Source organism: Rhamphochromis sp. 'chilingali' (assembly GCF_963969265.1).
Source record: "Rhamphochromis sp. 'chilingali' genome assembly, chromosome: 20".
Lineage (NCBI taxonomy): Eukaryota > Metazoa > Chordata > Actinopteri > Cichliformes > Cichlidae > Rhamphochromis > Rhamphochromis sp. 'chilingali'.
The window spans coordinates 14,271,142-14,294,754 of NC_137947.1; the positions used below are offsets into that span (position 1 = coordinate 14,271,142).

General features: G+C 40.2%; 2 protein-coding genes across 14 annotated transcripts in view; both read left to right on the forward strand.

The window, feature by feature from the left end:
* dst (dystonin) overlaps positions 1-4,281 on the forward strand; it is a 98,191-nt gene extending 93,910 nt beyond the window's left edge. For 12 of the 13 annotated variants that reach the window (XM_080868166.1, XM_080868156.1, XM_080868158.1 and 9 more), the window contains 4 exons: positions 1,849-2,039; positions 2,288-2,398; positions 2,946-3,072; positions 3,190-4,281. In XM_080868166.1, coding sequence (XP_080724292.1) covers positions 1,849-2,039; positions 2,288-2,398; positions 2,946-3,072; positions 3,190-3,446 — 686 coding nt within the window. In that variant the 3' untranslated portion in view covers positions 3,447-4,281. The remainder of the gene's footprint in view (positions 1-1,848; positions 2,040-2,287; positions 2,399-2,945; positions 3,073-3,189) is intronic. The other variant, XM_080868162.1, reaches the window with a different exon arrangement.
* Positions 4,282-4,801: 520 nt separating this feature from the next.
* LOC308387904 (uncharacterized protein) lies at positions 4,802-22,849 on the forward strand. Its single transcript, XM_080868272.1, has 27 exons — positions 4,802-5,133; positions 5,584-5,695; positions 6,760-6,883; positions 7,983-8,376; positions 8,477-8,554; positions 8,649-8,744; positions 8,826-8,879; positions 12,627-12,680; positions 12,783-12,836; positions 12,909-12,962; positions 13,092-13,145; positions 13,233-13,286; positions 13,365-13,418; positions 13,820-13,873; positions 13,974-14,018; positions 14,096-14,149; positions 14,244-14,297; positions 14,388-14,441; positions 14,583-14,654; positions 14,740-14,775; positions 15,683-15,727; positions 15,810-15,842; positions 17,961-18,107; positions 18,590-18,766; positions 19,488-19,578; positions 21,355-21,432; positions 21,693-22,849. Exons 2-27 carry the CDS (start codon positions 5,617-5,619, stop codon positions 21,893-21,895), a joined length of 2,292 nt encoding a protein of 763 aa, XP_080724398.1. The 5' UTR covers positions 4,802-5,133; positions 5,584-5,616; the 3' UTR covers positions 21,896-22,849.
* The last annotated feature ends 764 nt before the right edge of the window (positions 22,850-23,613 follow it).

A 23,613-nucleotide genomic window follows, 5' to 3' on the forward strand; every position in this document is an offset into this window, starting at 1 on the left:
TGCGGCTGGTTTTCATGCATGCAGTTGTTTGTGGGAATCACATCACCTTCGAGCACTTCAGCACAATGAAACTGGCTCATTTTACTCGCCCGCATGTCATAGGGAGCTCTGAGTCAAGCTTCTTTTTACAGTCCAGGGTTCGAGCTGTGCTTATTGCCTGGTAGTATAGGCTCCTTCATAGGGGAAAATGGTTACATTGCCTCTATGAAACACACGCCACAAAACCGAAGCAGTATTTCTTACACCATTTACTTTGTTTGACAGGGTGGCTTAGTGTTTAAAACTGCATGCAGGTCTGTTTGTTTTCAATGTAACCGTACTGTTTAGTTTATACACTGTAGTTTAGTTTCCTATAATTCTTCTTCTTTGGTTTGTGAGAGTATTTAGACTCACTTTGATTTATTTTAGTTTTCTCGCTGTCACTTATTCCACTACCGTTGCAACAGGAACTGGACGTCTGTTCAACAGTATGGATGAGATATGAAACTGCATGAGCTGTTTTGTTGTTGAGTCACATCATGATAACATTTCATTGGTCTGTTCTTTGGGGTCGCCTGGAAATTGCTGTGTAGTTCAGTGATGATTATAAGAAAAATACATTGGTAAATTTCCAATTCATGATATTACCGTTAGAAGCAACAGATTTCTACACAGCCGGGAATACAGCTTAGCATGCAGTGTTGTGCACGACAAGACATGCACAAGTCTGGAGCCACCCCTCATTTCTTTATATTTTGCATCGAAGGATCCAGAATGTTTGGTAAATTTTTGAAAGTGGTCTTGAGCAATAGTTCTTCTGGGTTTCTGGAGGTCTTTCAAAATGTTTCTTTGGACATTGGCTGCTTTTTCACTCATTTTTATTCTGACCAGCATCAGAGGAATGCTTTTTGTTTGTTAAGATGAATAACACCGTCCTGTGAATCATTAAAACATAAATCAAGGCACTTTACGCAGTGTTATCTACACACAACAGACAATCTAGCAAAGAGCCAGTTTTAAATGGTATATTTAGGTACTTGGTTACTAAGAGCCTGTTGCAAAAACTCATGTGGCTGTCAGGATGCAATTTTTAAGAATAAGGAACAGAGAAGAGGCTGATGCGCACCAAATTAGGCAAGAACTGTACTGAAAATAAGTGGCAACATGTCTTAAGGAGTGATAAATTTAAATTTGAAATTTTTGGTTCAAATAGTGATCAATATGTACTGAAGAAGTCAGGACAGACACAGCAGTAAGTGTCTGCAGCAATCTGTAAATCTCAGTGGGGTTCTGTCGTGGTTTGGAGCTTGGAGTCAGTGGTGTCGGGGATCTTGTCAAAATTGTTGGAATCATGAACAGAAAAAACTACATACAATACCATCTGGAGAGGATCTGACTGACAACAGCGTCATTTAACAGGATGACAGTGATCCTGAGCTCACAGTGAAACACTGTCTGTCATGGATTGGGCTCCCTTGAGCCTGAAGCTCAACATTATTATTGTGCAACAAAATGCAGCCAACATCTAAAAAAGAAATTTGAATATCCTTCAGTAAGATTGGAGAGCTATTCCTGAAGACTACTAAGTATCAGAAACTATAAGAAGCCTTTCATAAGAGAGTTCAAACTGTGCTGAAGAATAAAAGCTCATTAGAATTGTTCAGACTTCGCCTCATATACTGTTTTCCCATTTACTCTCAGTCTGCATGTTTTAATAAATCTCGGCATCTCTTTCCCATTTTTCTGGCACAATATAAAGAAATGAGGGGGTGGGTTGTTAACTCACCATCATCTTAATCACCATTAACACAAAAATAACAGTGACAGGTGTATTTGTGCATCATGGCTCATTTTGAGTGTCTTTCTTAGCTAAAGGCAGGACCAATGTGGAGCTGCGAGAGAAGTTCATCCTCCCAGAGGGAACCACTCAAGTGATGGCAAGCTTCCGCTACAGAGGCCGGAGGTCTCGGCCTTCATCTCGAGGAGCTTCTCCCAACAGATCCACCTCCAGTCAGAGCCTCCCCGTCCCCATCAACCCAGCAGCGACCAGCACACCCAAGGTGAGAGGCTACATCTGCCATTAGAGCTGGCTGCTGCCTCATTCTGTCTCACCCCCAACCTCTCCACCACCATCATGATTTTCCTCTCATTTATCTGCTTTTTAATTTGTTTTTGTTTTTTTTAATTACCCTTGCAGAATTTGGTCATTTTGTTGTTTGATTTCTGTGTTTCTTCCATCTAGTGTTCCTGATAGTTTTTGAGTTTGTGAATCCATTTCTCTGTCTTTTGATTTGCCGTTGTTCCCCAGAATCCCCAACACATAACCCGCAATTATGATAAACCATGGCTTACAAACAGCAAACCCTCCACTCCTCTTAAATCATCAGACTCCTTTGGGAGCCAAGGTTCATCCTCAGAGGTATAGTCATAATGCAGCACATGATGTGAAACACTTCAGATATATGACCCAACTGAAATCTATTGAAAAATCTTTAAAAAAAAAATAAAAAAAAGAAGAAGCAAAAAGTGCCTTTTTGTAGATTTATTTCTGACTTCATTGGATTTGAAGATGCAAAATGAGCTTATTAGATTTTATTTGGGTTTGTAACCTTTATTTTTCTTGAATAATTGGCTCAATCACTAGCTCTTTTCTTTCCTAACCTTTATTTTTTATACCACTACATCATGTACAACTTCATATGTCGCCTCTGCATGTCATTAATGTCTAATGACGTATTGCTCTGCTGTACATGAATTCATACTAACTGCATCTGACAGATACACCTCAGTTATGGGAAAAATTATGATTTTACTAAAATGTTTCTTTTTTTTAAAATAAGAATTAAGACTAATTTTTATTACATATACATACTCAAGACTTTTATTTTTAAAAATTTGGTCTTCTATTTTTTTTTACTAATAATTGCATCTGATTACATTTTAATAAAAGTTTGTTTCTTTCGCAGAGTAATGCGGTTCAAGGCAGCAAATTGCGTTTGCCTGGGTACCTGTCCGGCAAAGGATTTCAGTCAGGTGAAGAAGGGAGCTTGATCAGTGCTGCTGTACTAAAAGCTCGAACGCAGGCAATAGGTGGTGAGTAGAAAGCATCATCTTTGCAACTTTTTCTCCACATCTATCCATCGCATTCACATGTAAATTTGAATTCCTTTTCAGTGTTTCTTAAAGTGTTTCCCGATTTTATCTCTCTAGAATCGAGAAAAAATTCCAGCCGACCAGGAAGTAAAGCCGGAAGCAGAGGAAGCAGTCGCAGAGGAAGTGACGCCTCCGACTTTGACATCTCAGACATCCAATCCGTGTGCTCAGATGTTTCCGAGACGGTCGGCGACTCTGCCAGAGCGACGCCGCGCTCCGCGTCCCGTCAACACGGAGGGAAACCCTCTAAGATCCCCACACCTCAAAGAAGAATGACCCCTACAAGCAAACTGGCCAAGGGATTGAAGCGATAGACAGTGGCCTTGAAAACAAACAAACAACAAACCCAGGAGCTATTTGCACCCTAAACACATAATGGACACTGGAGATGTGTAACTTAAAGAAAAAAAAGTAAAAAAGACTGCAAATGTGTCACGTGTTATTTAAATTCTTGCAAAGATGTAAAATATTCTGTTAAGAGGCAATATGGTTTAATATTTTGTGAGAATGGAAAGTCAATGGCCTTGTGTATTTGTTTTTAATGTATTTTATTTTTTGTGAAAATATGTCAAATTGTTTTTATTGTACTTTATTTTTATTTATGCAAATCCCGAAGAGGATTGATGAACACTAGAAAATCTGGGAATGATCAAGCCGAACTAACATTTCTACACTAATGAAGGGCAAAGATGCAGGATAGTGCTCTAAGAGTTACTGAATGTACTATTATTTATGTATGCTTTTGTTTGGAGTAGATGGTGCATTATGGTACCGTTTGACACACTGCGATTATCTATTTAAGTGCTATGTTATACTGCCAACATGCATTTAAAGGGCAATGCAATATATTACAATAAACCCCACTAAGCACTGCAGAAGCCTTCGAAAACCCCTATTTAAGACAAGTAGCAAAAACCTCGTAACCATGATGCTTTTATGTACCCGTTTGTCAGCAGCTGCAGCCCGTCTTTTGTTTAACCACCTCACAGCAAATGAGTACTCTGACCTCGAAGAGGTACCACTTCATGTAGACATTCTCTGTGCACCCATGTCAATGTATGGTTAATTTCGGTAGAGCTGAAATTGTTACTGTAACATTACTTTGTAATAAACCTGCTTGCAGAAAGCCACCAGAGACTGGTGTGCACCACAGAATCGCCTCTGTCTCCTCTGTTATTTTTAGCTGCATGGGCAACTTCACAATGGCCCTGTAGCTCTGATGTTGGTCACACCACCAGCCAATCTCTCAATAGCTGTCTGAAAGATTTCCCTGAATAGGCTCCGGCCTCCCCGCAACCTTGATTTGGATAAGTGAAAGAGACTGGATGGATATTTCTCGTCATCTCTGTTTGTCTGTCAATTTTTTTTTACATAAGCTGGAGAACTTGGGAAATGGGAACTTGTTTTATTAAGCAAAAACAGAACAGTTTATGTTTTGTTTTTTTGGGTTTTTTTTTCATGTGTTGCAGGTATTTATTGTATGCAGTATAATTCAGCAGTGTTTAGGTGCAGTGGCGGGTTAGATTGAAGGTGTGATCTTTTCTACATGGAATGTTTGCAGAGCGTCTTGTGTTTAGCTGTGACATACTGCATCTTTCTCTCAGAGAAACTGATTTTCCGAAGGCAAATCACTAAATTCAACTATTTTTTAGCATAACTGATCAAAATTTTGATCAAAGTTCAAGGACAGGATTAGTTTCCAACACTGAAGCATCATTTCAGTAGTTTTAACTTGCATGAAGTATGCCTGCACCTCTTCAATGTGGTGACGCAGGGCTGTTTAGTCGTCTTAGGTCTGGCTGACGTATGAGAAGAGAAGGATCCTCTGGGGACCAAAGGTGGAGTGGAGCTCAGGGGTTCTCAGGGATCCTGTGATTGAATGATCCTCCTGCTCAGCTCAAACACCGGCCCTGTGATGGCACTTTAGAACGGTTTAAATCCACACACCAGAAACTGGGAAAGATCCATCAACGGGAACTCCCAGAAGCTTCACAGGAATATGTAAGTAATTCTAATATTCCATACAGTTTTCTTAACTTTTACATTTAATACAATTTAAGGAGGTAGCAGGAAAGTTTTAAAAGCAATAAATGATATCAGGTTGTTGAGCTGAGGACATTTTAATTGGATCAGTTACACATGTTATCTAGTTTTGTAATCATAGTATAGGTAACAATCTAGGTGCTTAAACTGCAAATCATTTGCGTAGGCAAAGCTGTAACTACAGCTCATACTGAAGATAATCTTGCAATAAAACATAGTCAGAAAAATGCTTTCTTATTGGTATTATTATTACTCTTAGTTTCCTTCTATTCTTTTGATATCTTTAACCTTTGTGCATGGGTAGGGAGTACTTTTGGAAGACATCGGAGGGTTTCACAAAGCCTATATTAACATAGTGTGCGACCTGATCTCTTAGAATTATTGGTTTGTTTAATTGCTGTATTACAGGCACTTATAATTCCAGACATCAAAAAACTGAAAATGCCAGCTCAGAAAAATATGCTGGTGTTTGTGGCTCTCTTTTCTCTTTTGCGACTGGCCCAGTGTCAAAAGTTGCCAAGTAAGTTTGCATTTTTTAAATGCGTAACCTCATATTACTGCCTATTTTCGAATGTATAAAAAGAACAATTTTTTATGTATCATAACCAAATGTAGACAGGTGTTGGTTGATTGTGTGGGTGCAGCTCTTGTTATACATGATGCCATCTAAACTCAGATCAGCCCTTTGTGGTTAAAAAAAAGTAAACGGCAGTTATAATCCTAAATATCATATTAAGAATTAGTTGTTTTTTTCTTTTTCTTTTTTTCTAAACGGTAGCCCACTACTGTATTCTGACCAGCAGATGTCACTGTTTGTCAGCCCAGTGCCTGGTCCAACAGCTGCTCCATGCCAATATGCACAGTAAAAGGTGTGCAGAGGTCAATCTAGGGTTAAGATTTGCACATTAAACTTTGAACTCCTGCAGCAGAGTTACGCTATCACTAAAAAACAGTTATCGTTGTGTTTTTATTTCTTTTGATAGAAAACAGAGCAGCAAAAAAAAAAAAAAAAAAAAAAGAGAGAAATCAGGAACAAATGTTTTGAGGATTAGATTACTATTTGGAGCCAAAGAGTGTGCAGCCTGAAACATTTTTTTTTTTTTTTTTACATTTTCTTAGCTATGGTGTCCTGTTCAGTATCCACAGATTAAAGTCACAAACAAGCCAATTCACATAAAAATAACCTGGCAACAGTGTTTTCCAAAAAATCTAAGGCTAATATTTCTTAGCAGGTGTATATTTAGGTCACAGTGTCTGTAATCATAAACATTCCCCAGCTTTAATCTGAACATTTACAGGAAATTCTGCAGCAATGCTGATCTCATTCAGAGTGCAGTACAAAGCATCCAGTGTTTAAAATTTAGTGGTTAAATTCACCCATGAAGGAAAATAAACAGCCTTGTTGTGCTAATGGGTTTAATGGATTACCTCACTGATTAGATGGCATTAATAACAACACTGAGTAATGCATCTATCTAATAAAAGTCGGTGATATCAGCAGTGACGTAAGATTCAGAAATAGTCCAACACCTTTGATGCTCAACCAGTTATAAAGCAAACTAACCTGAGTGTTTGTGCTGCGAGGTTTTGACTTACTGGAGGAGTTTCATGTGCCTGACTCAAGAGGAGTGAGGAGGGTGGACGGCTCTCAACCTGAGGCAGTGGCCTACCGTATCAACCCCTCCATCCATCTACAGAAGTCCATGAGGTACAGATCTGCTAAACCTCACTAGAGCTTAGAAATAATTAAAAACTAGCTTAAGAGCACTCTGAGAACTTCCCCCGAAGGTCTACACTAAAACTTTGATGTTTTATGTTGTTTTATTATAATATGAGGATGTCAGCCTCCTCTTATTGGCTGATGTCTGACCTTTGGCCTATGACCTTGAGGCATTACATGCTGACTTTTAATTATCTTTATTCATATGACTGGAGCAGAACTGCCTGAAATCTTTAGCTTCTATAAGCTGTGAAAACTTGAGAATATAAAGATATAGTTATCCGTGTGCGATTTTGCCAAACCATAAGGCGTCATTGTGAAATCCTAGGGCATCATGCTGACAAAATAAAAAAGTTTGTTGTACAGCTCTCTTCATTCCCTTTCATATAATATATTACTTGATACGGATCTCAAGTGGTGTAACCAAGGTGTGTGTAGGAGTGCACACTGAATATCAGGTGTGGTCACAGGTGCAGCAGAGGACACCTCTGATCACACTGCATCTGGTCAGGAGTGCAAACGGAGCTGAGTCCTTTAATCTTTCAAGACTGGTGTTAAATTTCTCTTTGTTGAACAACTTAACACTGACAACTGTGTTGTGTCTGCAGTATGAACAAACAACTGTGGTGTAGGATTCTGGTACAGGTGTCACTGCAGGTCAAGTTCCCACAGTAGAGCTTTTTCACATCAGAGAATTTGACTTGTCACAGTAGGAAAATCACAGGTGTTAATGATGGCTTCGTTTTGCTCAGAGAGGGAGGTCCTGCCTTTGTGCAAGTTCACCGTTTAAAACATCTGTTTTAAAAGCTTAGCAACATCGATTGACACTTTATTATGTAGAAAATGCATTTTAACATTTTTTTTCCTTTTTAGTTTTGTGCAGACTACAGCTGTAGATTAGCTACCAAGCTAACTTTGGCACTAGTGATATATAAAACTCCACCACCACCATAGTTCAAGTGTCTCAGTTTTTACTTCTTCATATAAAATAAAACTATTAAATTCCCAGAATTTTTTTGCTGATTTTTGAAATAAAGTACCCTCTGTTTAGTCACCCAGCCCTCTAAACCTGATTCTTGTGCCACAGCGACGTGTACCCAGATGGACTTCCCTCCGACTACTCGGTCATTGCAACATTTAGGGCGACCAAAGACACTGCCAAGGAGTCCTGGAACCTGTGGCAGATCAGTGACCCTGAGGGACAAGAGCAGGTTGGCCTTCGGTTCCAGGGTGATACACGTTCCTTAGACTTCTTCTTCACAAGCCCCCATGGAAGCCAGATGCTGAGGACCTTCCATGGTGTGGAGAAGGTCTTTGATGGAGAGTGGCACAAGGTAGGACTGAGTGTGAAGGGCAGCCAGGTGAAACTGCTGATAGACTGTGAAGAGATCAGAGTGGAGTCCATTGATGAGCCAAGGCCAATCATCCACCAAGGATATACCTCCATTGTAAAGCGTGCTGCAGGAGATCGCTCTGTGTCTGTATGTTGACACTTTGCATTTGCAATTATCTTAACTAGTCTTTGTTTTGATTTTTTTTATATAGCTTTATTTTCTCATATTATCTTCCGTTTCTTTCAAGGTGGATTTACAGCAGATGGAAGTGTCATGTGACCCTGAAAAGGCCTATTCAGAAGGTTGCTGTGAGCTCTCGAGCGTGGTGAGTCATCCATCTAACATTACTGCATCTCTGTTTTTAGTGATAGGTGTGGAGTATGTGTGGAGTCACATGGTTACCTATATGTCCATTGCAGTGTGGAGGATATGCAGTGATCGGCCTCACAGGGGGAAGACCCTCTTGCAAATGTATGCATGGGCAGCCTGGCATCCAGGGCGCTCCAGGACCAAAGGTGAATGTCATTCTGCATGCAACTGGCTCAAGTTGACAGACAAGTTGAATCTGTCATGCCATATTTTTTATTCTTCTGCAGGGTCATAGAGGCCTTCCGGGAGAGGATGGAGACCCAGGGAGACCAGGGAACTGGGTAAAAAATATACAATATTCCATGAAAGCGTCAAACCTCACTGGATGAATGCATACTGCAGTATACAATACATCACGTATTCTCAGCATGAGCAGAATCTTCTTCCTCTTGCCGCTCAATAAAGAGTTAAGCTGGCTTGTGGGTGAGGGAGACTGTAAAACTTTCATTCGTGAGACAGCAGCAAAGCTGTGGAAAATGGCAACAGAGGCACAACTGAGAGACGACAGGATGGAAACAGATCTGGAAGCAGAAGCGCTTAGCGATAGTAAACACGGGGGCTCCATTCACAGTTCGAAAACTCATGTTGAAGAATCCTAGATAAACATGAACCAACATGGATGCGACAATAAGCTGTTGTTGTAGCTCTGAAATATGCATTTACATCTTAAAATTTAGGCGCTGTTGTTTTAGAATACAGGATTAAACTCAAACTGGCAAACGATCACAGGATTTGTAATGGTTTTGCTTTCCCATTTGGAAGAAACCGTGCCAAACGTAATGAATCCCACACACAGGAAAACAAGGCAGTTGAGCAATAACCATGCCCTCCAAGTGCTTGGTAATGAGTGGCATTAGACTGCTTAACTCTTGTGTAAAAATTGTCAAATGTATTGTTTCTCTAAAAGGCTAATTCTTTTACAAGAGGAGGACTGATTTGGGAAAAAGAGAAAAGGTGTCAGAAAATTCGAAAGATTAAAGCATTAGGCTAACGGAGCCAGTTATACATGCATCAGTGAATGAATAAATACTCCCACTTTTCTATCCTTCAGAGAGCTGCAGACGTGATTATTTCCACTTTAAATTTATGACTTGTTAATCTCTTTGATGCTTAGCAGTCACTGTTATTGGCACGGATCAGAAAGTCTCTGAACATGTGTTTAAAGAAGGAGCATTTTTTTTATACTTGTGCGTCAGTTTGGCTTTTTAACATGCCCTTTGCTCTCAAAGAAATCTCCCATGCTGCCTGAGTGTCGACTCACATACACTTAGAGCACATTTCCAGAAGTGTACATGCTACATTATTCATGTCCCAAATTGCGGCTGTAGCGCCTCTGGGAATAAACATCTGTCTTGTGTAAGTGGTTAGAGTTTTGATCTCCTGCTGGCTTGTGAAGTACACAACCCCAGCTTGATTATCTCCTTCCCTGCTGGCATCTGACGAGGGCATTTCCTGGCACAGAGGATATGAACTGGCCATCTCAGGTGGTGGGTGGTCCTTTGCTCCTCTCAGCCTCACTGCCTCTGATATGTCATAAAGTTCAAGGTCATGCCTCTCGGCTCACTGTTTAGAGGTTCAACTCCATCCAGCTGAGTCTGCGTAAAGACAGCTTTAAGTGAGATAGACAAATAAACTGTCACGACAAAGGCATCCTGGCCTTGCTTAATGTGTTTGCTGACTTAGTGAAATGCAGCCAATTGGGAAACACTTTTCCTTCTACTACTAAGGAACTCAGCATCTGTGCAAACAACAGTGATCCATGTTATACCAAGCTTTCCTAAATAGTGCTAGTGTATATTTTTCATTGAAGTGACTAATATGAGAGCGCTGACATTTACAGTATTTAAACTTATTTGTATTCTCAGACTAGTTTGACAGTAAGAAAAATAAATAAACTTGTTCCAAATGGTAAGCTTAATACTTGGAAGTTCTAGCCTTGAAAATGTTAGCTTAGCATTAGATGGTCTAGTCTAAGATCAAAAGATTAAAAAAAAGAAATCAATCAATGATAAAATAGATACTACACCTATCTATTACACATGAGCACCAAATGACTGATCTTAAAAGAGACTAACCAAGTTTTTCCCACCTCTCCCACCAGGTCAAAGTGGGCTAAACTAAACTCACTCTATTCTGGCTGGGGACTAATTTTTAGAGCAATAATGTGACATTTTAGGAAATATACTGTCTCATTTTTTTCTTTCTGCTTGGAATTAAATCAAAAGATCAATACCAGATGAATATAGAGACACGGTTAACAACTAGATAGCCAGCTTTTTCTCTAAAACACAAACAAAAAGGCAAAACAAATCTTCCTTTATTTGCCAAGAACATTATTTACTGTGTGCTGCTTTTATGTTTGTCTAAATAATTTGCTGTGACACTGTACAAAGCATTTGTCCCACTCTCTACTGAAAGCTATTTTCACCAGCTGTGCGTCTAAATATCAGCTCTAAAGCTAAGGTATTAACCTTAGCTTTAGAGCTGATATTTAGGCCAATTTGTTGCATAATAATAATAATAATAATAATAATGTTGCATAATGGAAAATAAGCAAAAATAATGCAAAAACAAACAACTGATTATATGGTAGACTTTGCAGTGTTTTTAATCTTATGTTTTAATAATAATAATGGATTGGATTTATATAGCGCTTTTCAAGGCACCCAAAGCGCTTTACAATACCACTATTCATTCACTCTCACATTCATACACTGGTGGAGGCAAGCAACAGTTGTAGCCACAGCTGCCCTGGGGCAGACTGGCAGAAGCGAGGCTGCCATATCGTGCCATCGGCCTCTCTGGCCATCACCAGTAGGCAAGTAGGGTAAAGTGTCTTGCCCAAGGACACAACGACCAGGCCAGAGAGCCCAGGGATCGAACCGGCGGCCTTCCGGTTACAGATGTGATTCTTAACCCCTTGAGCCACGGTCGCCCGTTATCATTTTGACACAATGATAATGGTTTTGCTACTTTAGCTAATGGTGGGAAAGGGAAGCAAAGAATTGTATTTTTATTTAAAATGTGTTCTGCTGCCCAGTGGCATGGTGGCTAGCACTGTTGCCACACAGCAAGAAGGTCCTGAGTTCCTTTTCTTTCTGTGTGGAGTTTGCATGTTCTCCCCGTATTTGCATGGGTTCTCTCCCGGCACTCCTGCTTCCTCCCACAGTCCAAAGACATGCAGTTAGTGGGGATAGGTTAACTGGAAACTCTAAATTGCCCATAGGTGTGAATGTGAGTGTGAATAGTTGTCTCCATCTTTGTGTTAGCCCTGTGACAGACAGGTGACCTGTCCAGGAGGTACCCTGCCTCTCACCCTAAGACATTGTGGATTGGCTCTAGTCCCCCCACAACCCTGAAAAGGATAAGCGGAAGTGAATGGATGGATGTTTCTTTCTCTATTCTAGCTCTGTCTTACAGTGGCCAAATGATCATTTTGGCTACTCCATTTAGGGGTTGCCACAGTGGATCATCTGCCTGAATCTCACCCTTTCCCTGACTCATCTGTCACACCAACACTCTACATGGTCCCCTTCACTACATTCATGATTCTTCTCTGTGGTCGTCTTTTTCTCCTCCTGCCTGGAAGCTCCATCTTCAACATCCTTTGTATAGTATATCCACTCTCCCTCCTCTGCACATATCAAAACCATCTCCGCCTCGGCTCTCTAACTTTGTCTCCAAACTGCTCAATCTGAACTCTCACTCCAAACCATATATGACACCAGCTTGAAGATCTTCCCTTTTTCTGTCTCTCTTGCTGCTGTCCTTCTGCCCCAAATCACCCTGTCACTCATCTCTCTAGCACTTCACCTTTCCTCCTTGTGTTTATTAGGGATGAAAGTCTGAAGTGTAAGAGACTCTTAGTCTGATGTATCCAAAGTTTAACGACAAAAATCTTATTAACTTGTAATCAGTGAGAACAGTCACCGTTAATTAAATTTTACGCTGCTCCCCGGGCCTTTCACCAACAAATAGCTGTTGTGCAAGAAGTCTTGCTTTTGATTAAGTCAAACTTTATTTTGCAGGGCATAAGGGGGAACACAGGAGATTATGGCAACATTGGCGAACCAGGCCCAAAGGTGAGATTTGTCTTTAAACGATCCCATCAGGGCTGCACTTCACTTTGGCTCGTTCTCAAGATTCATTAATGAAGCCTCATGTATGCATGTATGTATCCTCAGGGTGAAGAAGGAATCAAAGGCGAGAAAGGAATGAGAGGACCCTGGGGCCAAGTGGTAATTTATCATTTTCTTTACCTCAGAATTTTACAAATGATGATGAATATTAATGGGATGCTGTGTTAACAGGGAGACAGAGGTCCCAAAGGGCTGAAAGGATTAAAAGGGGCAACGGGCTTTACGGTAATAACCCTTTTGAGTTCTTGCTTTAATTGGCAAGCCACTTAATGAAGTTATAAGTTTGTTGTTGTAGCTATATAACTTTATAGATGACTCAAAGAAATTAATGTTGACATTTGACTGTAATTACAGGGAATTCAAGGACCACCTGGAGACATTGGAGAGACTGGAAAATCGGGAGAAGCTGTAAGTTAACCTTTCAGGCCCAGTGGTAAGTCCTTAAGCAAATCATTATATAATTACTGTATAGCTAACATTTTGACCTCCTTGAAGGGTATTAAAGGCATCAGAGGATATGAAGGGATTCCTGGGTTTCAAGGAGTTAAGGTATTCAAGTTTCCTGACAGTTTACTTAATTTTTCCCTCATATTATATAATCTGAAACTGTTATGTTTTTATTTTTAGGGTGAAAAAGGGGCTTCTGGTGCAACAGGGCGACCTGGGCTTAGAGGAAAGCAGGTGGGTGGTTGTGGGATTCCCTTTTCCATGATCCATAAAAAAACACTCTACAGTCTTTGTGCGCTTCCTTCAAAATCCCCTTATGTGAGCATGAAGGGTGCGTAAATCATTTTTAATGTTGTAAAACACTGGAATAGAGCTATGTTTTTGGCTTATGTGCCGTCTCCATAAACAACATTAGTTCATGTGGCTGGATTTTGGCTGAGATCTGAGGGCCTGAACTATATTAACGTAAGCTGGTGAGTCACTGGAAGAAGGGCTTGAACTGCAGCGATAACCTACATGATACCTACACTGCATGAACTATATGAGGGCACGTCCTATTAATTTACTACTGAAACAAATGTATTGCAGATAAAGCAACATTTTAACTTATGTCACTTTGTATGATGAATTTACAGGGCATTGTGGGAGATCCTGGAGAAAGGGGAACTCCTGGACTGAAGGGGGGACCTGTAAGTCACAGATCAACCGTGGGGATATATTATTTTGCTTGATTAAATTTATAACAACATAATTTTGAATTCTTATGAGTGTTTTTGTCTTGAAATCTAGGGAATTCAAGGACCTGTGGGCAGAGCTGGCACCATAGGACCAAAGGTAATTCACTGCCAACACACTCAGCGCATCACACCCGAGGGCTCACTTGCACTTGCAAAAATAATATGTCTCCTTAGGGCATTATTGGAGATCCGGGCTTACCTGGCAGAGATGGTGATCCAGGAATAGAGGTATTATATTCTTCTTATAATGACATGTTTATGTAGAATTTTGGAAGCAGTGCCCATTTATCATTATACTGTAAATGTCATCTGTTCTCTACAGGCTTATCAAGGACCACAGGGCCTCAGCGGAAAACTTGGACAAAGTGGAGCAAAGGTAACTCACTGATATTGTTAAGTTTTGTAAATAAGTGTAAAATGTAGTTTTTTTGGCAGATTAATATCTGGCCATTTGTTCCTTTTACAGGGGGAGAAAGGCACCCTGGGGCCACCAGGAGAAATAGGTCCCAGAGGGCAAACTGTAAGTCACATTTTCAGGCATTTCATTCACCAAAGACAGCACATAATCCATTTTGTTTGTAAAGTAGTTTGCCATCCTAAAGGGAAATGACAAAGAATAAAGCTGTAGCTTAGGTTGGTTAATAAATGTTATATCCTCTAGGGCCCCAGAGGTTACAAGGGTTCTGCAGGAAAGCCAGGAAGACCTGGATTTATTGGCCCACCTGGACCCACTGTAAGTGCTCCAGATGACTTTTCTTAACTCTTCCAAACACTAGTTCATTTTCTTCGAGCTATTAAACCATGTCATCTTTTTACAGGGACATGTGGGCATGCCTGGAAAACGAGGGCCCAAGGTAATACATCCCTATCCATTACCCATTTGAGAAATAAAATGGGGGCAAAATTACTGTTAATGGTTCAATTATAGCGGCTATTTGGGAATCATTTGCTGGGTCAATGAGCCACATAGAATTTAAGATTTACAGATGGATTCTCTGTCCAAACCAAGACATTTTCCTGGTTTGGAAAGCAACCTTGTATTTAGGTAACAATGGTAGGTCCAATTAGATACTAGACAGCACTTTTTTATAATGTTGTATAAACCATCCCTAATTTCGCTGCCCACTAATGTAACATAAGTTGGTAGAGTTCGAGGAAACAGTTTAATATGTCAAATCAGAGGCTGCTGCTCAGGGCATGTTGGCTCAGTGTATTTTTGTCTCTCCATATGGACAGGAGGTCACTAAAAGTGCTAAACTCCCCCACAGGACCTGCTCTCAGTGTTTACAGTACATCCCACACCAATGAAAAGGGGAGATATTCATGCAGAAACCACTGTTTTACTTCACATGAAGAAGAAAAACAAATAATTTATGTAACAAATAAATCAATAAATGAAAAGTAATTTAAAATAAAGCATGTTCAGAAGTGTTTTCAATTTGCAAACATGACTTTCGCATATGGGTTGGTAAAGGTCAGCATGGATGGACATATGGTATTAGAATGCATGCAGGAGATATGCTTATTGAAATATTTCATAGCTCTACAACTGGATCATCTCAGCTGTCAGCCCACAGTGGATGTGGGATGAACACTGGCAAAAAATGATAGAGTAGAGTAGCTAACAGTGTTGGACTTTAGTGTATGGGACTAACCTGCTAAAGTATGTGTGGGACTGCTCAGTGTGAATGTGATCAATATAATGAACCAAAATAATTGCAAAAAATCATGAAAATGTTATTTTTCTTTTGCCTTGTACAGGGTGACACGGGAATCCAGGGTATTAAAGGAGTTAAAGGTGTACAGGTACTGCCTTACTTATCTTTTCCCTGTTGCTCAACATATTCATTTTTTCTATCTTAACATCAAATTAATTTTTTTTTTAAAGGGAGAACAAGGAGTTAAGGGCCCAGCAGGACAGGTGAGATTTCATACATGAGACTGTATGTGTGTTTTTTTCTTAACGATAAATTGGAGCATAATAATTATAACACCGACTAATGATTAAAAGTCTTGGTGTACAACATTCATTTCAAGAACAAACTGATTTAAAGAGTTCAATTGCAGTTACAGGAAAAACGTTTTGCACGCTGTGTAATTACTTGAAGTTCCAGACTCAGTGTCATCTAAGTGAGAGAGAATTACAACATAAGTTTTGCACTTCTTACGAGTTTATGCATCCATATTACCCCTTAGTGTGCTCACTGTGCTGCTGCTTGTTTCTAAGAATTCTGAAATTTTAAAGTGCATTGTCTACAATTGAAAATTAAAGGTTTCTCAGTTTGTTGAGTTCCCGTAGTCTAATAAAGGAGATATGGAAATAGCTTTAGTTTGTCACAAAATTGAAGTGAAATTAATTGTATTCATTGAACACAATTCTGAACATGATCTACTAAAGACCAAGTTATGTGTTCAACATAAGTTGCCATAATGATCTAGCCAGGTCAGGTCACCTCTGTGACACTGAAAACTCCCAACTCTAGGCTCGACCTACTTTGCTAAGTCATTAATCTTGCTTTCTAGTACACTTTTCAAGGTGTTCAAGCCAAAGTAAGAAAAAAATGGATAAAACTGAACACTGTTGCTACTTTTCTTAAGCAAAAGTCTTCTCCAATGATCACATCAAGAGCACAACCTGCAAAGAGCTCGGTGGTAACAAAAAAACACTTTAATAAAACTTGCTACAGTGTTTAAATGCCACTTGAGAAGACTTAAAAATAAGAATGATGTTACTGGAATTGCACTTTGCAACACGTCCTCGGTTTACAAATGTCCACGGAGATGTTCCACAACACATCTGAGACTCTGTTCTGCCACAGATGAGACTTAAGTGGAAATAATGGAACTGCTCAGCAACACCCAAACTTCATCCCAACCACAGATGGTGTAGGGAGTATCATGATTTGGAATTGTTTTGCTGCCTTACCTCTGAAAGACGTGCAGCCATTGAGATAAATTGTACAGGTGAATGTGAGGGCAGCATCACATAAGCTTAGGACAATACCCCAAAGCACACGAGTAAGACAGCACAAGAATTATGGAAAAGGGGGAGGGGAAACAAAAAATCCCTTTTCTGATTTCGATTGCTGACCTTGACTCAGTTGAGCTTTGGCTTGACTTGATGAGGTCCGTTCCATCAAGAACAATCCAAGAAATGTTTTGAAAGACTTATTGTAGGAGCAATGGTCCAAATTTCCTCTTTATTGTTGTTCAAGACTCATAAGCAGCTGCAGGAAGTGTCTGCTGAAAGGAGACACTTCCTGGCCAGTAAAGGAGAATGCGCTGAGTGATTACTCAATGCGTTGAATAAAGGCATGAAAAGTACAAATGTTTCTGTGTTATTAGTTTAGATTGCAGCTATAACTGTGATTAGAGCACATTTTAGGAATAATCAATTCAGAATTCCTGGGAATTCCAGAGGGATCACGAACCTTTTTTCTGTCACTATAAGCTGTCATTTGCAATCAACCCAGTTCTCCGATTTAATATATCAGGCTAGTTGTGATTAGTTGAGTCACTGAAGAGAGGAGTTGTGCAGGTGTGGAGTTTCCTAACACTATAATATTTCTGCAGCTACGGCGATTAGAAAATCCGATCGTCACATGATACGAATCCATTAAATAACATTCCAAACATATTTAGAACATCTGTCAATGTGATAAGAACAGAAGCACAAATGCACTAAAATGAATTCTGCACATTTCTCAAAGCTCTCTGCCGGATTTAATTTCTATTTTCAAACGTCCATAAAAATATCATGTTTTTTTAAAAATATATTTATACATTATACTTCCAGGGCAGGTTTTGGGAGGTTGAAAGATTTTACTCTTTAAATGTCTGTTTACACTTTCTTTATTTCCTGTATTCAGTATAACATTTGTCCCTAAACCTATAACCATTCATATCATTTAGATTTTAAGCAGTTAATGCTTTCCATAAAGCTTGCATCCATGCAGAAGTGATTACATGTTGTATCCTGACGTATACGCTTGCTCCATCCTTAATCGTGTCCTGCTGATGTTGTTAACATCCTGTGTAGGTTGGAGACAGGGGTAAGCAGGGTCCTCGGGGAGGACGAGGGAAGCGCGGGCCTGCAGGCCCACCTGGACGTTCAGGTCCTGTCGGAGTCAAGGGTGTTCGAGGTGAACTTGGACCAGATGGTTTTCAGGGGCCGCCGGGTCCCCCAGTAAGTAAAATACAAGCCTCGGGCTTTTTTTTTTTTTTGGCTGATACAAATAACATTTAAATGCTTACAGTATAGAGTAGTACTGTTTGTATTTAGCTCTGTAACTGACATGAAAAGCAGTCTCTACTATAATTGGCACGTCATCGTTCTGTGAAAAATGGCACAGAAAGCGCAGAGTAATCATTTGCTCTAGTAGTTACACTGACTGGCACACACAGTGTTTGGTAACAGCTTTGGTGTCAAGAACACATTTAAACAGTGTCTCATTAGCCTGCAGTTAGTAGTGAGTCACAGCAAGAGTTTCGTTTAGTGTGGCTATAAATCCATAATGAGCCTCGGGAAATATTGTTGGCTTTGTTCGCTGCATTTCCCTCAGAGAGGCAGCCGTTGCTTCAGCGTGCCCCGTCCTGTAATAATCCATTTTACATGTCCCGTGGTTGGAATCCTTCCAGTGATGGATGTGGTAATGATTTCTTACACAGGGTCCGACCCTCCCTGCTCAACACGTGATTGAGGTTTGTAAGAAAGTGGTCCTGGAGCAGATGTCCATGTTTGCCAACTCAGTGAAGAGGACATGTGCTGCTGTCTGTCCTCTGTACGGGGATGTTCCCATGGGTGCCCCTGGTCCCCCTGGACAGAAAGGACCCCCCGGACCACCTGTGAGTTTTACACTTTGGGTGTTCACTGTTCAAGACATATCAGTCTACACTCTAGGAACATTTACTATAAAAAAAAAGAAAAAAAATTTGCACATGTCCTGTGCAGACCTTTAGCTTAAACACACTGTCAGAATCCAAGTACATTCTCCATACATTGTTCATTATTGTCTGCCTGGCTGAGTAAAATGCAAACACATTGCGAAGGTCTGGACTGGACTAAGAGAGCTGAAGTATTTGGCAGAAAAGCTTGGAATGAAAACATTACAATTTTCCACGTCTCCATGAGGACAAATAAGGAGTCACAGACTAGACACTTGGTCTGTTTTGCATGGTTTTTGGAAAGTATCAAGGCTGTCCTTGGATTAGAAAGGCTTTTCCACATTATTTTACAGTGTAGAATCAATTCATGTCCCACAACTCCTAATCACAATAACTCTCTGGCTGATAAATGTTCTTGAAACCATGACTATATAAAAATATTCCTCTATATTAGATTTTGGATGGTAAGCCTGATGTTGTGGCGTTTGGTGCTAAAACAAGTGATGCACCAATAAAATGCAGTGTTTTCCCATCAGAGTATTGAGTTATCAGCCAAATAAATCTTTTCAGACTTTTTGTTCAGAGCTGGTTAGAGGTGAAACAGGACTTAAGTGGTGGCCAGGTTCAAGCTGAAAACACTCAAAAGATTAACAATGTGTTTTCCTGTTGATGATGTTGTCAGGGGGATCCTGGTAATCATGGCACGGAAGGAGAAGTGGGCCCACCGGGATTCTACGGAGAAGCTGGAGAAGCAGGCCGAAAAGGAGAAGCAGGTATGGATAACAAACAAGGGAGACTGTATTTATGAATACAGTCTAATATACATGAAAAAATAATAACTAATCAAGGTTTATTTTAGGTAGAATACGTGCTGGAAAGAAGGCTATGATATCCTATACTTAAACAGACATCATTTTATTTTTTGGCCTCTTACCATCAGGACAAAACCCCCCAGAAATACATCAGTACATTATGAATGGAACGCTTACTCAAAATACATGGTGTCTGACTCTTTTTCAAGTTCTTCAGGGCAGCAAATTGAGCTGCGCTGCATCACAGATTTTGCACTGTCGTAGAATCATGTCCCAAATGGACACTACTGAAAAAGAAATCTCTTGAGTCTTTTAAGCGTTCCACCAGCCCAGCATCTACCTGCACCCTTCAAGGGCTCAGGGTCCAGGTGTGCTCTGTGTGATCATATTTTTGAGCAACATGATGATGTCATAATATCTGATATAGATAATCAACATCAAGTTTTAGCCGTGTGCACAGTTTGGTTGCTCAGCTCCTGGTCATGAACGTGTACATTTTCTTATTTATGGTTTGAGGCCTGAGTGTGATGTCACGGTCATACCCCTGCCAGGCCAATGAAACTGAAGAATATTTATAAGGTGTTTTAAACATTAATTTACCAGTGATCTCAGTAACACGTATGGTGTTTAATCAACATCAACAGCTTGGTCATTAGTAGAGTTCAGAAAGGAACTGAACAGGATTTCCTGAAATATAGAGTTTGAGTAGTAAAGTCAGAACTCTGGCAATTACACTCCAGTTAAGCTACATAGCGGCGTCTAGATGCTGATGGTGGCAAAGATGAAGCATGTGTAGACTTGGATGAGGATCTCTGTCTGGCCAAGATGAGGTGGAGATGGGAAGAATGTCACAGGCTGGGTCTCCGACCCAGCACTCTGAGTTTTCTTTGTATTTTTTGATATGTTATTAGTTTGTGTTATTTCCTATTTGCCTTTAGTTTAGGCAGTTATTGTTCCTGGGTTTTCTATGTTTTGGGGTTTTCTATTTATTTCATCACGTATTAGGTCTGTTAAGTTGTGTTGTCATTTCCTGTTTTATTCTGACAATGTCATGTGTTCTTTGTTCATTGTATTTAGCTTTCCTCTCCTGGTCCTGTCATTAGGTTTATGTCTGTCAGCTGTTTTCCCCCATGTGTCGCCACTTCCCCTGATCACCTCATGTCTGTATTTAAGCCTTTTGTTTTCTTCATGCCATTGTCAGTTCGTCTGTTTATTCTCACCAGAGTTACAGTCATAGTCATAGCCTTAGCCTGTTTATTTTCCACCTCGGTCATAGTTATAGTTTTTGGTCTTAGTACCTTTAGTGTTTTGTTTCTTAGTGTTTTGCCAGTTCAGTGTTTTGTTTCTTAGTGTTTTGCCTGTTTGCTTTGGTCTCTTGGTTCATTTCCTGCCGTCATCGCAATAAAGGTTCACTTTTCTGTTAATCATTACTATTCCTCGTCATCATCTGCTTTTGGGTCCTGTTTCCGCACACATCGGCGCACCCCGCCGTGACAAAGAAGCTGGGTCACACACAGAAGTGAGGCTAAAAGACAGAGTGACAGAAGAGTACTGAGAATTAAAGGGAAAGAGGCTGATTGGTTCATATGAGGCAGCCAAGAAAATGAGTGGACCAGAGTGATGACTACTTAAGTTTGAGAGCATGGCGAAGCGGAAATGATGTAAAGAGTAGTCTAGCAGCCCAAACATATAGATCTTTCTTGAACTCATGCATCTGCGTGTGTGTTTTGATTGCAGGTGACAGAGGAGAGCAAGGTGATAAAGGAGCCAAGGGTTACGGCCTGCCTGGTAATACTGGAGACCCTGGACCAAAGGGTACTTTTAACTTTTTTTTTAACTGAAATTAAGGCATCAACTGATGTCGACATCTTTGCTAAGCATGTTCAGCTTATTCTTAGTTTTAAATTCCAGGGAAAAGGGGCTGGTGTACAGTAACATGAGTACTTCTTGGACAGAATGAAATGATTTTTCTCTGGAAGTACGCTGGTCTTGGAATCTGCACAAGAAGCATTACTCAGCTCACTGAGCAGACTGCACGAACTGAAGACTAAACAATATTTTTGACTCCGTCGCAGGTCAGCGTGGACGTCCTGGCAGAGCCTTCAATGGCCAGCCTGGAAGGCAGGGTCAAAGGGGGCATACGGGCCGGCCTGGGCTCAGGGGCCATCCGGGTCTTAGAGGACCTCCAGGTGTGTGCGTCACCTCTGGGTGTGCTCAGCTGAACTCCACTGGTGGGACACCGCAGCCAGCAGAGCGAAGGTTGAGGAATCAGCCATAGATGAAGAAATATAGATGTTCAATACTGACCTTAAAGGAATAAAACATGCATGATGTTTGTTAGAATCTGATACGATACATTTAAATTTAATGTAAATATGCAAATCAAACGTGAACTGATCGTGTGAGAACAAAAGTGGTGCAAAAAATATATTTGTAAAAAACAAAATTACACATCTTTATAATAAAAATCCATTTTTGGTAAGAGAGCATGTTATTGTGTGTGCAACAACCATGTAATGTTTGATGGTTGCTAATAATTGCTAATTAATTCTTAATCAATTGCTACACTGTGCATGTATTTTTGTAAACTGGCACTGGATGCTAGTGTGACGTTAGTGTGCTGCACAAATTCCACAACAGTACATTCCCCTTCAGTAATATCGGAATTGAATCTTTCCAAAAGTCTGGAAGAGATTTATCTGTATTTTAATATTATTATTATTATCATTGCTTTAATTGTCTGGGTCAGACGATGTTACTAAATGCTTAAAGTGTTCCAAAAGCAAAGAGAAACATTCTTGGTGTTTGGACTCGGTGAGCAACATGCAGTGTTTGAATAGGGTGCCAACTTGGAACGTAATATCAAGTTTGGGTTTTTGATTTCTTGTGAATAATTATTACCTTTGTTGAGGGGTTTTGCACTGCATTCACAGATTTTCCTATCTCCAAACCCTGTAAACTGATTTACAGCAACCATCACTACAGCAAGTAAGTACGAAGACTCTGTAGTCTTATTTGAAATAAGAAATCTGTGATTGTTCATTTTGTATTAGACATGGAAAAATGAAACCCCAATTAAAAATGTATTTTTAACTCTGGATGGGTGTTTCCAGAAACTCCTCGAAGCAGAAAAATCCCACACAAAGATGCACTTACTGAATTTTCTTATAACATTTGCCAACAGCCATCACAGTCACCATGATGCATTTTAATAAAATCGGGTGTTGGTGTACTTTTCAGCCTTTTGAATTTTACACATCTGTGAGTCCTTGCATTCAACGAGCAAAACGTTTCAAAATCCTACAACAATGACACAAGCTGCAATGTTTCCTACAGAGTAGCTCTTTAACTACTGTTACAAAGCTTTTGCTTCACAGCAGTGCAGCAGAGTTGGCTCAGTCTCAGCCTTTTGTGGACTTTCCAGCTGAAAAAGGTGCTGCGTAAGTGGAAAGGCTCTAAATTGCTCGCGGGTAAGAGGTGCTGAGTCTATCTATCTGTATTTGCCGTGTAGTTGGCCAACGCCCTACGCGGGGCATTTCCCTGCTTTGTGATCCATTCATGCTGGAAAGGTCCCATTAATCCTGCAGCCCACAAAGGAGTCAATGAGTTGAGAAAAAAGATTTCTTTCCACTGTCCAAATCTGATGAAGAAAGAAGAAACACACATGGAACGCTGTGTGTGGCTCCTCTCAGTGTCTTATGTTTGTCTCCTCTGCAAAGCCCATCAAAAGTAGATGGTCATCCTCCAGACTCTCCGCGACTGCAGCATCATGTGTGCCATGCTGCTTTGTTTTGCACCATCAAAGAATGCTATAGCAATCTCTGTCATGGAAACTATTACTAATCCATGATTATCCTCCGAGTTTTCGCTCTGTGCTCAACCACTTGCTTCAGGACATGCTTGCTATTTATCTCTGTGGCGAACCAGACAAGTGATCATGATAAATATGGCTTAATGCGTATGAGTTGACTAAAAATGACTCAGTATAGTTGAGCT

Excerpts from the sequence above, each read along its gene's own strand:
- LOC308387904 (XM_080868272.1), top strand. The coding sequence starts at position 5,617 with ATGCCAGCTCAGAAAAATATGCTGGTGTTTGTGGCTCTCTTTTCTCTT. Across the intron at positions 8,880-12,626 it reads CAGGGAGACCAGGGAACTGG|GGCATAAGGGGGAACACAGG; the intron begins GTAAAAAATATA and ends TTTATTTTGCAG. Across the intron at positions 14,655-14,739 it reads TTGGCCCACCTGGACCCACT|GGACATGTGGGCATGCCTGG; the intron begins GTAAGTGCTCCA and ends ATCTTTTTACAG.